The sequence below is a fragment of the Chelonia mydas genome, chromosome 1 (assembly GCF_015237465.2).
Source record: "Chelonia mydas isolate rCheMyd1 chromosome 1, rCheMyd1.pri.v2, whole genome shotgun sequence".
Taxonomy (NCBI): domain Eukaryota; kingdom Metazoa; phylum Chordata; order Testudines; family Cheloniidae; genus Chelonia; species Chelonia mydas.
In genome coordinates this window covers 252,361,021-252,376,975 of record NC_057849.1, presented here as the reverse complement: position 1 = coordinate 252,376,975, position 15,955 = coordinate 252,361,021, and the positions used below count along the sequence as shown (strand labels likewise).

General features: G+C 42.3%; 1 protein-coding gene across 4 annotated transcripts in view; it reads left to right on the top strand.

Annotated features, from left to right (window-relative positions):
* Positions 1–15,955, top strand: part of LARGE1 (LARGE xylosyl- and glucuronyltransferase 1) — a 375,539-nt gene that overhangs the window by 185,913 nt on the left and 173,671 nt on the right. For all 4 annotated transcript variants that reach the window (XM_043542469.1, XM_043542463.1, XM_043542466.1 and 1 more), the window contains one exon: positions 11,044–11,167. In XM_043542469.1, the coding sequence (XP_043398404.1) occupies positions 11,044–11,167 (124 nt within the window). The remainder of the gene's footprint in view (positions 1–11,043; positions 11,168–15,955) is intronic.

The window sequence follows — 15,955 nt, the reverse complement described above, 5'->3', positions numbered from 1 at the left end:
GGATCATGTCCAGTGAGACCATTTGTGGAATACTCAATGTGAACAAGGGTATCAAAATGTGACCCTAAGGGTATGTCTACACTGCAGTTGGGGGTTTGATTGCAGCACATGTAGAAATACTAGAGTCAGCTTTGGTCTAAGATAGATTAAATGTTAGATCATGGACACCAGCTGCTCTAGTATGTACCCAGGGTCCCAGGTGGGGAGAGCTAGCCCCTGTAGCTCTCTGAGCTTCTGAGACTTCACTGTCTTTATTTCCTGAGCTAGATTTGAGTTAGCTAGATCACAGCTAGCTCGGGTATGTCTATGTGTGCTGCAGTGACACCTCCAAATTACAGTGTAAACATTCCCTTACAGTGACAGTAGTAGAAGAATCCTGGGCTTATCTATACACATAGTTGAACTGGTTTAACTTAGGGTGTGACCTTAAATTTAAACTGGTGAAAAATGCTGTATTGACACTATTTCACTTTAAGTCAGGCTTATTTCAGTTTAACTTAAGTTGATTAGGAACAGGTTCAAGCTAAACTATTAAACTGAAATGTGTGTGTCTACACAGAGGTTTGCAACAGCTTAACTATTGTCTATTATTGATTTTAAGGAGTACTGTGGAAAGGGATCTGGGAGTCATAGTGGACCAGAAGCTAAAGATGAGTCAACAGTGTAACGCTGTTGCAAAAAAAGCAAACATCATTCTGGGGTGTATTAGCAGGAGTGTTGTAAGCAAGACATGAGAAGTAATTCTTCCACTCTGCTCCGTGCTGATTAGGCCTCAACTGGAATATTGTGTCCATTTCTGGGTGCCACATTTGAGGAAGGATGTAGACACACTGGAGAGAGTCCAGAGAAGAGCAACAAATTATTAAAGGTCTAGAAACCATGATCTATGGGGGGAAGATAGAAAAAATTGGGTTTGTTTAGTCTGGAAAAGAGATTGGTGGGGGGACGGAGAGGGGAATGATAAGTTATCAAGTACATAAAAGGTTGTTACAAGGAGGAAGGAGAAAAATTGTTCTTCTTAACCTCTGAGGATAGGACAAGAAACAATGGGTTTAAACTGCAGCAAGGGAGGTTTAGGTTGGACATTAGGAAAAGCTTCCTAACTGTCAGGGTGGTTAAGCACGGGAATAAATTGCCTAGGGAGATTGTGGAATCTCCATCATTGGAGATTTTTAAAAGCAGGTTAGACAAACACCTGTCAGGAATGGTCTAGATAATACTGCCATGAGTGCAGGGGACTGGACTAGATGACCTCTTGAGGTCCCTTCCAGTCCTCTGATTCTAAGATTAAAAACTGCCTGTTCCCTAAGCTTTTGGAGAGAACATAAAGAGGAAAGAATGACCCCATTCTCCTATTGTTTGTTTGTTTTGCACTGACATATAGGGAACTTTAGAAATAATTTTGTTGTTGTTGTTTTTACAGACAATGAGGGGCAAGGGATTTACTGTTTCCTCCCTTAGTTCTCTATTTCTAAGATCACTGGAAAGTAAAAGCAAGTTAGCAATTATAGATACATTTTCCTGCTGCTATAAATGAAATTGAACATTGAAATTGTTGCAAAAAGGAACACCAGTAAAAACAGCTTGACAAGTTTAAGAAGATGTTTGAGATGCAAAGAATGACAGAGATCTTGAACTCTCAAATTAACTCCTTTACAGCTAAATGTTCTCCATGGGGTATAGTTATTACTGTACATAAGTTTTAATTACCATCCAGTATTGACTTGTAACTCCTACTTAGAAATTAGATGTCACTCATATTATTTAATCTAGAAATAGAGTGGGTTTTTTTGACTGTCTATCCTGGTTAGTTTAGTTACCATCAATTCCCATTCTCATAGCTTTCATGTTATAATTGATGGCCCCAGTTCTTCAGACACTTATGCATGTGCTCAACTTTGAGCATGTGAACAGTTTCACTAAAGTAAGTGGGGCTACTTAACTTAGAGATAAGTACATGTGTGTTTGCATGATTGTTCATGGATATATTGGTTGCTGTGTTTGACATGTCTTTGTATGAGATATGAGGTGCATTTAGCTTATGAAAGATCTAGTAAAGAACTACTTTTAACAGTATTCTAGGTAGTTCAAGAATATTTATGGGAATAAGATTTGCAGCACGGGACAGTTTATATGTGTTTCTAAGGCAGGCCACAACTTTACAGTATTAGAAACATGGGTGCTTTTGAAATTTTACCCTAAGTCCCATTTTCAAAAGTGACCTGGCACTTAGGAGCCTAAGTCTTATTGAAAGTCAGTAGGAACTAGACTGCTAAGTCACTTTTGAAAATGGGACTTAGAGGTGCTCTAGAAACATTTTTCTCATCATCTTATGCATTAAAAATGTCTGATGGATTGGGTTAGTGCCTTCACCTTGGGAAAATTACTTCTAAATTTATCTTAGATCTAGGGTGATCATACATCCCATTTTGGCCAGGACAGTCTCTTTTTTAAGTTCTGTCCTGGCCGTCCTGACTTTTTATTTGGCCGAAGTGGGCATTTGTCCTGTTTGCTGTTGCCAAGTAATAATCAGTTGCCAAAAGCAGATGGGATTAGTGCCCACTTTTGCCAATAGATGTGTGACTCCTAGTGGGGCGTGGAGGAACGTGTGGGGCTGGGGGGGCAGCAACGCCAGCCCCACCTGGGAGGAAGGGCTCAGGAAAGTAGCTTGGGCCAGGCTGGCCCCACATGGGCAGGCAGCAGGGGGACTTGGGCCTCCCTGCACATGGGGAGGAGAGGGGGGCCTTGGGCTGGCCCTGCATGGGTGGGTGGTAGGGTGGCTTGGGCCAGCCCCTTGGATGTCCCATTTTCCCTTTGGGAAAATATGGTCACTCTACTTAGATCACAAATGAAATGAGTTGGATGGTCTCAACCAAGTCCCTATTAGAAAATTATCCACATCACAAACCATCCATATAGTCTGGCATAATTAGCAATTCAGATGACCACAGCGGGAGAGTAGGAACACCAGGCAGGTCAGGATTGAGGGCTGACGGAAGCTTCCCCCCATGCAGCACAGTCAATGCTTGTTTTTCATAGCCTGCAAACTCCGTGCTACTCCAATTCTGCTGAGTTGCCCCTGAGAAAAGTGTGTCAATTACATCAAACTGTGCTAAAAGCTCTTGTGATTTTGTGGCGTGAACGAATGTTTTCTGATTCAGCTCCTTTTTACTGGGGAATGAGGTACCGTTTTGAACCTAGGTGTTCCTATAAGGAAGACATCCGCTAATATCACTGTACCATCTACCTCCTTCTCTTCCCACTCCCTGGTGCTTGAATACAAAAATAGTTTCCAAACTGCCTGGATAAGTAGCTTCGCTTGTGTCCCATGATCTGTATGGTATGTCTGGAATCACAAACTTGCTGTTTTAATAGCTGGCAGAGAAAGACCCACAGAGAGATAACATGACCAATATGCAAAATTTTCTGCATGTTCAAGCAGGAGAGAGGGGATAGCATGCTCCATCTTTAGAAGCTCCTGTTGTCTACATTCTTAATGACCCAGCATGCCTGCTGTCTTTTGTCTTTCTTTAGTGCACTCCAGCTCAAAGGTAGGGATATAATAAATATGTTAATGCACAGGAGGGAGGATGATTAGATTGACATGACATCCTTTTCTCAGAAAATTGCCACAGACTGTATAAGGCAGTCTAGGGACCTCTTTTGTATTAAAATACACAGTGACACTCTAGGTGAAGCATCCTTTAATTACTAAATTACAATGAAACTCTGATAAAAGCATGTGTGACATCCGCATGAATGCCAGACAAACTCATTGCAATCAAATCAGTGCTCTTACAACAAACACCAAATGAAATACAGCAGGAGGAGGGGGGACAACAAGAGCGTTTGCCTGGAAGAGGCCAAGTTCTCAGACAACAGGATGTGTTCCGGGGGTGTTCTAGGGCAAGGCTGAGGTGCATTAGCAGAGCTGCCTGAGAGAAGCTGCACAGTGTCGGCCCACATTATAAACAGCTGCACTTTCTTGCAATCTACACTCCTTCGGTTACATGGCACAATCCTTCAATTTTTCTTCATTGCTGGCAGTGTTAAATCTTGCGCCTGCTAGATCACGTCTGCCTGAAGATCAATGATCAGAAGAATCTAAAAAGGTCTTAGACAACATGCTTGGATGCATGTACATTTCACTCTTTTACAAATATATTTGAGAGTGAACATAGTGATCATAAAAGTGCAGCATAACAACATTAGTTTAAAGCCAGGTATAGAGCAAGCAAGCAAGCCTCCATCCCACCTTTCACACACATACAGCTCCTTCAATGCAACTCATCTCTGACTTGAAATGCCTGCTGCTAGTCAGATCCCACTCGTTCCCAAAAGCCTGTCGACTATGCTGAATTGTGTTGTGCACAAATGGGAATAGAAGAAGACATCTCCAAACCAAGTCAGCCTTTGAAACTACAGCTGACATGAAATCGTACTCACACCCTCTGAACCAACCACTTGCGCCCCTCCCATTCCACCTGCATAATGCACCACGGAGACCTGTATGAACATTTCTCCAGATTAACAGCTCCTACTAACCATAAGGTCCTTTCTTTCCAGTCAAGCTAATCTTTAAAATGTATGCTCATTTCCAAGACAGCATTGTTTACATGCAGAGTACAATGTAATGAACCGTGGCTTAAGTTTAAACTAATTTTCAGCTGAAAATATCCAATGTTTCCTTTTACCTCCCCCTGTACCCCAAAAAAGTTACTCCAGCTGTGACCTGACCAGGGAGTGCTACTAAGGCATGGGTCTCTGCATAGATAGCCCTAGCCTCAGTTGATATTTAGGGGGCCAGATCCCCTGCTTGCTTGTTCAGCAAGATGAGAAAGGGAGCCTTGCAGACCTTCCTGTCCCCTCTCTGTGCAGGTTTTAGAATTTGACTCCTAATGAGAGGGGTTGTTTCTATGCAGAGTGGATCTGAGTGTCATGACTTGTGTGTTTCCACTAGCTAAAAATCAAGCTAAAGCTGTTATCCTGCATCTCATCTAGGAAAAAAAGGTTAAATTTAGGAAATGTGTAATTAGCGTGCTAGCTAAACCAGACCTAAACTGGACCACTTTTACTAAACAAGACAAACCCTTTGGGAGATGCTATATTGCTAACCTTATGCCAGTCACACTTCTGAGTACAACGGACTCAGCCAGCAGCATGCATTAATTTTAAAAAAGTAGATAGATGTCCCAGCTTATTCATGGTGAGGATTATTTATAATGTTACTATCTTTCTACCAACTGGCCGGAGTCAAATGAGGGCTGTTTTCTTTTTAAATAATGGTAAATAAGATAGAAAGTCCCTATGGTTTCTAAAGCAGCAGGAAACGTGCAGAACACTAAAGCCATCACTAAATGGAGGAAAGGACTGGGAAAGAAAGTGCAAAGTAACTGATCATTGGGCAAAATGATCACTTCAATATAAATATTTTATATTTACAGTAAATAATATTTAAAATAAAAAAGACAAGGATCAGTGCAATAAAAACCTAGTTTACATTAAAATATTTTAAAGTTTTAATAAAGATTTTAATGTTCACAAATCCACAAATTTAAATTCTGCAGATGTGATGTATTATAAGGAATCTTCATCCATGGATAGTTTAAGGCCTCTCTAGTCCTATTTTATTCTGGTTCTTATAGCTCCCTCATCATCGTAGTATCTGAGCACCTTCCAGTAGTTCATTAAGTGGTACAATTATTATAAATAAGTGTTTATTCTTGCTCTCAGCCAGGCCCCTAGGGGTGGGGGGGGCAATTGCGTGAGTAGGGTACGATTTTAGTTTTGTTTTGTTTTGTGAAATGTACATGCTGCTGTGTGTGTGTGTGAGAGAGTGAAGGCAGGTTGAAGAAGTGTGCCTTGCACTTGGACCAGAAGGTGGTGGGGTTTGTGATGGTCCTGGCTTCTGGGGGAGTTCAGTCCAGAGACTTGGACCAGCTCCCAAGAAAGCTGTCTCCTGAATCTGACTCAAGAATGGGGGACAGGCTCTTTAATTAACCTTATTATTTATTTTGCATCTGGTAGTGCCTAAAGGCCCCAACCAGGTACATGAAACATGGAGTAGAAACATGGAGTAGAAGACAGTCCCTGCCCTGACAAGTTTGAATTTTAAAAGACAAGACAGACATACAAAAATAACAAAATAACTTTCCAAAAGCACATTACTTTGTAATTAGAGTACAATTTTTCCCAGTTTTTCCATACACATAACTATCTCACCGCCAACTTCCACTCTTTTCAGCTGCCACTTAAACTTCTTCACCGTCCTTGCCCACCGTGAGTGTCCTCCCCACATCAGCCTCATTTTGACAGATGGATGCCCCCCTCCCACTCCCCACACACAAACATCCCTCCAAACCACACACTGCCAAAAGTACGTGAAGGCCAGCTCTCAGCTGATTCCTCTTTCCATTGAGTGAGATGAAACCCTCTCTTTCAGATTTGTATACTTTTTGTCCAAAGTTTCTCCATATTGGAAAGAGACCAGTCTAAGTGTTGGAATAGATTTCATTGATTCCAAAAGGTATATCAAAACATCATCAGAGTCTAATGAAATTTTACTTTGTGTGGAGTTGTTCACAATTCTTACAGCTAGTAGTTCAATAACACTGGCAAATACTAAAGGGGGAAGAGGACAGCTCTGCTTCATGCCTTCTGGTAATGAGAAGGATTCTGAGTTCAAACCATTGACTCTTACAGTGGAGTTTGGTTTATCATAGAGCTTTATGAACCCATTTCACAAATACTCCACAGAAACCCATAGCCTATAGACCAGGGGCTCTCAAACTGGGGGTTGGGACCCCTCAGGGGATCGGGAAGTTATTACATGGGGGGGTTGCAAGCTGTCAGCCTCCACCCCAAATCCCGCTTTGTGTCCAGCATTTATAATGGCGTTAAATATATAAAAAAGCGTTTTTAATTTGTAAGTGGGGTCACACTTGGAGGCTTGTTATGTGAAAGGGGTCACCGGTACAAAAGTTTGAGAACCACTGCTATAGCCCTTGAAACGATCCAGCCACCATATCTGGTCAAAGGCCCTGTCCCCAGGTAATGCCAATACAATGGCCTTAGAGTTTCAGAAGGAGTTCAGAGTGAGTCAGGATGCTGCTCCCTTCCACAAACGTCCATGTGTGCACAACACAAACCCCCACATCCAGTAGTTTAATGCCACCGTTGAGGGAAAAAAAGACTAGATTCAAAGTTGGATGGAATGACCTCCAGCAACATTCTGTTACATTCGGGTTGGTTATTACTTATTAAGTCTGGCTCAATTATTATCTATTGGATACAGTTCAGTTGTTGTGGTCTTAAGGGATTCTTGGTGGGGTTTGGTCATTGCTATGAACTATTTACAGTTTGGTCTAGTCTCTCAGGTCCCTATATACAAAGGATCTTAGGTGTCTACGTCTTATTTATAGGTAGCACTGCAATATGCACAGCTCCTGCTTGGCTGCTGAATTCTGTAAGTGCCTAAACTCACCTGGCATCTATGGCATTGCAGTAAAAGTTCCCTTGTTGCCTATCCTCCTGCTTCTGGGCATGCGTGGGGCTGCCTCACTGTGGGCATCAAGATGCCTATCTCCTGCCTAATCCCCAGCGCAATCCACAGAGCCGGGGAAGTTGTTCCTGTGATTTTTCTAGGTGCCTAAAAGTGAGGCATTGCAACACCTAAATCTATTAGTAGATCCGGGCCTAATAGATTACATAATTAAATCACCTCACCGAAGACATGCCTTGGCCAGTATACCGTTTAGTTGTACCTGTCAGTAGGTCACTGGGATCTGTTTTCGGAACATAATTGTGAAGTCCCTATTTTGCCTCTGACACATACTTTCCCTCCAGCTGAATCTTCACCATGATCTAACATCTTGAAAGAGGTTTTTGAGTAGTACAGCTACTCCTTTTTCCCCAGGAGGAGCAAAACTAAAGAAAATGTCACCTACATACTTCTATTTAAGTTTGATACACATTGGGTCATTTGAATTAGTATGAAATGCCACTAAACATATGAATTTCTTTATATAAGAATTATGTTTTTCCTTTCTGTTGCTTTATTTCATCTATTAGTATTTGGTATAACTTTATTTTATTAGCTCATGGTTTAAAATAAAGGGAAACTTTTTTCTCCTCTCAGTTTTACTCCTTTTCCAGTCCAATTTGAGTTATATGAATTAATGGCCCTGAAAGGCTACAAAACAAAAGCAACTGGGAGATATCTGCAAACATTACATTAGATGTCCAAAGTGAGGTCAACCTCAAATTCTTCTGGATAGAAGGGCCTATGGAATTTTCACTCTTAGCAACACACCTTGACATATTGCTTTGTCTGTTCCCAAATTTACTGCTTTTGTACTGTTTCCCCTGGCTTTTTCTCTGCCAATGAAATGCTTTTCTTAATCTCTGTTCTCAGATTTTCTTGGCAAACTACCTGTTTTCTCTTACTGGGGAATTTAGATGACCCATGGTGTCATCCTCTCCTCTCGTGCTTGGTTAGTGAAGCAGACCTAGATATGTTACTGTTGCCACGTTGGTTTGCTAATGGGATACTCAGCAGCTGGCAAATGACTGAATTCCTTCTCCATTCTCTCCCTGCCCCAGGGCATGCTAAAGGTTACAACACTCTCAATTCCTCTACACTGGGGACCACTATAGCTTAATTTGTTTGATGTTGAATTCAGATTGGGTGAGGTTAGAGCTCTGAAATTATTCCACCATCTTCTTGTACATCCACATGTTATTACTGCTAATTGTAGTCTTTATACCTCTTTCTCAAATGGGTGGCGTGATCCACATCCCCACTGAATGACTCCACTGACTTCAGTGAGTGTTGGCTCAAACCCCACATGCAGAAAGTTTGTGTCTGAAGCACAACAAACTGTGTTGCTGACAGCTAATGTTACTATGATTGTCTTTTTCTGCTGGAACATGTGCTACCATTTTATATCCTGTTCATTTTAAACATGTTCACGCTCTTTTGATTGGCTGTGTTCATTGAGGAAAAACTGAATGCCCTTCCTTAGAGCAGAAAGGGAATGACAATAAAAAAATGCACAGATTGTTCTCTGGGGCAGAGAATAGGGAAAGAGAAGACACTTGACCTTTTGGGTGAAACCAAAGCAAAATAGAATGGACCATCTTAAACACTCATGGGCCTAAATATACATGGATTCCCCCAGTTCTTATTCACATTGCAGAATTTAGTAGCAACCATCACCTTCCCCAGCATCTGAAATTAAACGTTCCTCCATTGTGGATGAAAAATGTCCTTTGACAAGTGCACCCATTTACCTTTATAAATTCCACATAAATGAGACTCCATTACGCCTCCCAGGAGATCAAAAGAAGGTTGTGCTGATGCTAAGGGCTAAATGGACCATCTGTCTTCTTAGTGGCTTTCACAAATTCCCATCCCTCTTTGTTGATGGCGAAGTTGCCAGCCTATGGATAAATATGCAGTACCCCTTCTTACTACCAATCATAGCTAAATTTCACTGACAGGTCTCCATGCTTCTACCACGTAAGTTGAATAAAGATCAGACTGTTGTTCTCCCTTCCCCAAAGAGGGAAGCAAAGAAAGGTGATTTAACCAAAGAGTTTGTAATGTGACAGCTCCTATTGCAGTGAAAGTGTTCTGCAAGCTTTATCAAACCTTTCAACTCAGTTAACTCTGGTTAATCGCTCATCCTGATTGGATGCATTTGATTTAGCCCAGCTCATATGAATCTTAGTGTGAATCCGAGTTAGACACATTTTTAAACAGAATTTTCTCTTTGTGTCTGGTTTCCTCCAACCCTTCCTTCTTTATGGGGGTAGGGGCATGAGGGGGTTTACAATACCCAGCCAATCAATTTCTTGAGGCCTTTCATTGTTACAGTAGCTGAGAGGCATTGGCTTGGGACGGCTAGCTCCAGGTTCTCCTAGCACTGATGACTAGGCCGTACCTAGGCTTGGCAGGATTCAATTTCAATTGATAAAGGTTGGTCAACGTTGATTTCAGTGGACACATTGCAATCAATGAAAAAAAATCAATCCATTGTTGACCCACCTTGTGCCTGCAGGGTTTGGGTGTCGCCAGCCCTGTGGCACATAGCGCCCTCTTTAGCCCTGCTGTCACGGATCTGCTCTCTCACTCACCAGCAGGCGGTGCTGGCCAGGACCCCGCTCTTACTTCTGTGACAGTGGGGTTGCAGAGGGCTCTCTGCATGGCTGTGGGGCCATTGACACATGATCCCCGCAGGCGCAAGATGTGTGTAGAAGAGGTGGCTGCGGTGCTGGTAGGGCGGAGTAGAGACCTCTGGTCAGAACTACGAGGAGGAGTGTGAGCCCCTGATAGGAGCCATTCAGAAGCCAGGTGGCTTTCCCCGCGGCTGGGGGCTCATCCAGGCTCCTGACACTCTGAAGAAATTTGCATTAAATTAACATTGATAAAAATCAGGGGGAAGGGTTGAAAATAAAAATTTGTTTTTTTTCCCATTGAAATTTTAAAAAAAATGATTTTTTTCAAGCGTCACCGTACCTGTGTGTTTTGAATCAATGGTTTGTGCAGGCTCAATGGAACTGGAACACCACCATGTTTGGGGGGTTATTTTTGAACCTCTCTTCTCCCTGCTTCCCGAGGGGCAAGTATTGTCGTCACACAGAGAGACCACCAGGGTGACCCAGAAGGGTAAATGCTATCACCTTGTCAGTTCAGGTCCCCAAAGCGGACTATTATCCTTTAGAAGACTGAATTGGACTTTATAGGCCAGCTCTTCATCTGATGTATGTAAATTAGCACAGTTCCATTGAAATAAATAGAACCACACCGATGCACATTCTGCTGAAAAGCTGATCCTATGTTTCTGTGATTATTAATTAATGCATGTGGATTGTGGTAGCGCCTAGGAGCCTCAGCCATGGACCTGGACTCCATTATGCTAGGTGCTATATGTTATGCTATAGTAGAGTTGGGTAAAGTTTTGTAGATTTCGGTGTCCTTTGTTTATAATTGGAGCTTGGTTCAAAGGTTTCTATGTCTCCTTCTCTCCCTTTTTATACCAGGCGAAACCCTCTTCACTTCCACCTCATTGCAGATGCTATTGCCAAACAGATCCTGGCGACTCTCTTCCAGACCTGGATGGTCCCTGCTGTGCGCATAGACTTCTATGATGCAGATGAGCTCAAGGTAAAGAGAAACAAAACAAACTCAAGCCATTTTATTTTTTCTTTATTTCTACTTTATTTGTCTGGTTTTGAGGTAGCATTCTGATTGGCTGACAACAATTCCAGCTTGTGTGTTTGAGAACTCAGTCAGAACTAATCAGAACTCTTTTTGTGTTGCCCAGAGCATTACAGCTACCACAATGTGTGATTAGTACCACATCTAGTTCTGCCTTGCAGAAGATTTCTTGTCCTTCGAGGTGAATGACATTGAATAACATCACTTCCCTGTACACGCGACACAGCTTTCTTGTAGAATAGGTGGAATTTTAAGCCTCTCGTACCGTAAGCACTCGGCCTCCTAGTACTCCTGCGGCATGTGTGCTTGTCTACGCTGGGACCCACCTCTTACTTCTGTGACAGTGGGGTTGCAGAGGGCTCTCTGCATAACTGTGGGGCCACTGACACATGATCCCCGCAGGCACAAGGTATGTGTAGAAGAGGTGGCTGCGGTGCTGGTAGGGCGGAGTAGAGACCCCTGGTCAGAACTACGAGGAGGAGGAGGAGTGCAAGCTTGTAAGGCCTTGTCTACGCTGCGGGGGGAGATCGATCTAAGTTACTCAAATTCAGCTATGTGAATAACGTAACTGAAGTTGACATACTTAGATCTACTTACCGCGGGGTCCACACTATGCGATGTCAACTGGAGACGCTCTCCCATCGACTCCCCTTGCGCTTCTCATTCAGGTGGAGTACAGGAGTCGACGGGAGAACGATCTGCGGTCGATTTAGCAGGTCTTCACTAGACCTGCTAAATCGACCACCGATGCATCGATCGCTGATTATCAATCCCCCAGTAAGTGAGGACAAGGCCTTAGGTTATGATTTTGGCACGGAGGTCAAGTGTTCATGGTAATCGTGAATTTTAATAATGTTTGAGACCCCCACAGTGGCAGCTCCTTTGGGCCTGGCTCTCCGCTCCGTGTGTGAGATCTGGTCCATGTGGTTGCAGCACCACTTAGGTTTGACACATCTGCCTCTCCTTAGATGGAGATGGAAGGGTATACGAGCCAAACTTGCAACCTAGCACCCAAAGTCACAACGCCCAGAACAGGAAGCCAGGCTCAGCCCTGCGGGACACTGTTACAGGGTGAATGCAGAGTGGGCTTGTTCCTCCTCTCCCACCACCACCTTGGGCTCTGACCTTTTCCTCAATGGGATTTTTCCCTGTACCACTGCCATGAAATTGACTAAAAATTTGCATGACAAAAATCATAGTCATAGTCTGAGACATCCAGTGCTTAATTTGTGCCAGGGCTGAACCCTGTCACCTCGAGGCTTGGCAGTCTATAGCCCCAGCACCTCCAGGCTTGTCTCATCAGTTATGAAAGTAAAAAATTTGTTTGAGCCCCAGCACCTGATTGCTTGAGCCCTGGCACCTCTTTCATTACAAATTAAGCAGTGGAGACAGCACACATTCTGTGGTGTATTGATAATTTTTCAGAAATAATTTGCTGTTTTGTCTGGACTGTCTTTCAAAAGGAATAATTAGAAGTTGAGGAAGGCTCAAAAAAATAATTAAAACACTTATTTAAGTAATTATCTTTCCATAGCAGTTATGAAGTTTTAATTAGATCACAGAGGTTCAACATTGAGTTTCAGGGGTGCATGTTTTTCAGCTGTGCAGGTAGATCTCGCTATTCAAAATTTAGGATTTGGAGATGGTGGCAGTAATTTGTATAGCATATCAATCTACTCGTTGCTAAACTTGACCAAGACTCTATAGAAAGGGGAAAAACAAATTTTCGCAAATTGCTGTGCTAATTAAGGTAAAATAAAAGCACACCACTTGCTCGGATCTCGAGAACAAAATGTTTTGGAAAGATGGTAAAAGTGAAAGATGATCCTTGAGAAAAATACTTTGTTCATTGCTGTTTTCATTATTTTAACATATTTTCCACATGAAGCAACAGGCAGATATCAACTTGGGTAGCTAGGTACCTTCCTTAGTGCTGTGAACATTCAGTGCAGAGAAGGATGTTGTGGTTTCTATATAGGTATATTATATGTCCCATACAGAAGACGGTAGGGCATAAACAAAATTTGTTCAGTGTCTCAGTTTGGCAAGATTGATCTGCTAGTCCTTTCCTCATTTTCCCTGGGGTCTGTTCCAAGCTAGTTAGGTCAAAGGTAACAGAGAGATCTTATGTGGTGCAATTATTGATATGTACAAAAAGTAGACCATCCCAATACAGTCACCCATACTTAAAGTGTGTTGTATTACACAAGCAGTTTCACTGATCTCAGGGAGCCTAGTCACAGAGTAGGAAATAATACTCAACATGGGTGAATGTGACAGCACAGAACCAGACCGCGTGACTGCAAAGAGTCATTGATATCAGTGGAGTTTTAAGGGGTGGGTACAACACATGACACACATAATGCTGAATCTCATCTGGATCCTCCTGCAAATTTCAGCCAAGTTTGCAGTAGGATGTACCAACGTGTTTCTGAGGAAGAGCAGGTTGAAACTCAGAATATTCTATGGAACAGAAATTCCAAAACGTTTTTGTTTCAGAAACATCAAAACATTTCAGTTTGATTTTTTCCTAAATGATATGGAGCAGCCAGCTGCTTCCCAACTCTAGAAGACTCCTCGGGCTGCCCCTCAGAGTTGGGGGGTTCCCCTGCAGAAAGCAGGGAGCCTGAAAGCCCTGAGGGTCTTGGCTATGGGACAGGGAGTAAGGAAGCCCTGAGAGCACCATCCTGAGCTTGGGCTTCCAGGCACCCTGCTGCAGAGCAAGGAGCCTAGACTGGGAGCCCCCCCAGCTAGAGCTGGACTGGCAGCTTTGGGGTTCCTTACTCTGAGGTAGTCAGCATGGCAATGCTGTCTGGAAGCTGTGTGTCCCGGCAGTGTGAGCTCCCCAGCAGCCTGCCAGGTTTCCGATGGAACCCTGCTTTGTGTTTCCACAGAAGTTTGTTGAAACCAAAACATTTCTGCAGAACATTTGGTTACAACAAATTGGCATTTTCTGGAGGGGGCAACAAAAGGCTACTCTGATGGTTCTGAGGTAATCTCGGTAGTAAATTTGGCATGACTTGTTTGGGTTTGTTTTTCACACGTACTTGTGAGAACCTTATTACCTTGGTCAGTATTAGGAAAGTGTCTGCGGGTTGTGGAATAATTTGCTACCAGTTGTACCATTATCAGAAATTACATATGCATGATATAGTATGTATTATGTTTGCTTTTGATGACCCTCTACTGTTCCATTGAAATCATTCAGTTCCTATGTAAGTCACAATTGCTGAAGTTTAGACGTTTTCAGTCTCTGCCTCCTTACAGCCAGCTTTAAGATGCTGTTAAGTACCTTTTTTTTATAATTTTCCTTGTATTCACTGGGTGTTGTAGCACCATGTTAGCAGCTCAGAAATGAAATTTTTCTGTCTTTGTCCTTTCTCCATTTGGTAAACAGGGACATACACACCCATTGTTCCTAATAGACCAGGAGTTAGGAGTTTTTGTTTACTTCATACACGATGCTTCCACAAGCCTTTTCACAAAGTCCTGAGAATAGTCGTTGGTTCTTGACTGCTTCTGCTGAGCCAGTAGAAGGGGGTTGTTTTGCCTAGGTCCTATATAAATAGTGTCTTTTGAGATGAATTTCTCAGCATTGGAATGTTTGTTTTCAAATAGCTCTTTAGGATTCAGAGGACACTCCCTACCAGATTATATACTTTACAAAAGTAGAATTTGGGGCTTAGAATATTTGGCAGGTTCTAAAATGTATATGATTTTCCTTAGCGTTACAGCAAGTAGTGTCCCAGAGGAAGGGAGTGAAAATAAGGCTGTTGATTAGATGACATCTCTGTCAAGGTTTTAGGGAAGCTTGCAGGTCTACGCTGCAAGAAGAAGGGGAAAAAAAGAAGGCAAAGACCACTGATTATCCAGATTTTCTACTCCCAACAATCCCACAAATCTGGTTTCATCCTGCTACTGTGAATACTTCAAATGCTCCTTTTTAAATCTTGAGCGCAGCGATTTGACTTTGTAATGTGGCACAGCTGTGTATATGGTTTCTATTATACATCTATTCCTCCTTCCCCTGAGCCTTTTCCTTTTAAGGGATGATAAAGAAAAAGCAAACAAAATAGAGATCTCAGACCCATGAAAATAGAATCTGTGTCAGAGAAACTCTGTGGAAATGGATGCCCACCACTAGCCTTATATTATTTAAGATCTGGATTTACTTCTGTCCTACACTAATCTGGAGTTGTTTGTTACAAATTTTTAACATTAGACACCTTAAATCAGGAAATTCAGGTTATGAAAAATGTTTGTGGTTAGTACAATCCTATCATGTTAAACTCCCTGTACTGTTTTCCTTCCTTTGTCTTTCATTGCTACAGATTGGGTTTAAGTAAACTAGTTTTTGAAGGCCATGTCTCTTCCCAACAAACTAGTTGGGAGGGAATCTGTGTCCACTAAAAAATGGATGGTAATTCAAAATCTGGAGCACAACAGAGCCTTTGTTATGCTCCCAGAAGACCTATTCATACATACTCTCTAGCCAAAGTGCTACTTCCTCTGTCCTCCCAATTTCTCTGTTGTAAAAACCAGTCCATGCAAAATAATAAATTAAAAATACAAATATTTTCAATCATTATTTAGACCCTGAATTTTGGTAAAAAAACTAAGATAAAAGCATATTGAATGTGGGTCTTGAGATTTCTTCTGTTCAAAACAAGACTTGCAATGAAACAAAGGAGAATCCAGCAAGGCAGACCAGAAATGACTGGAATGTCAGTTGTA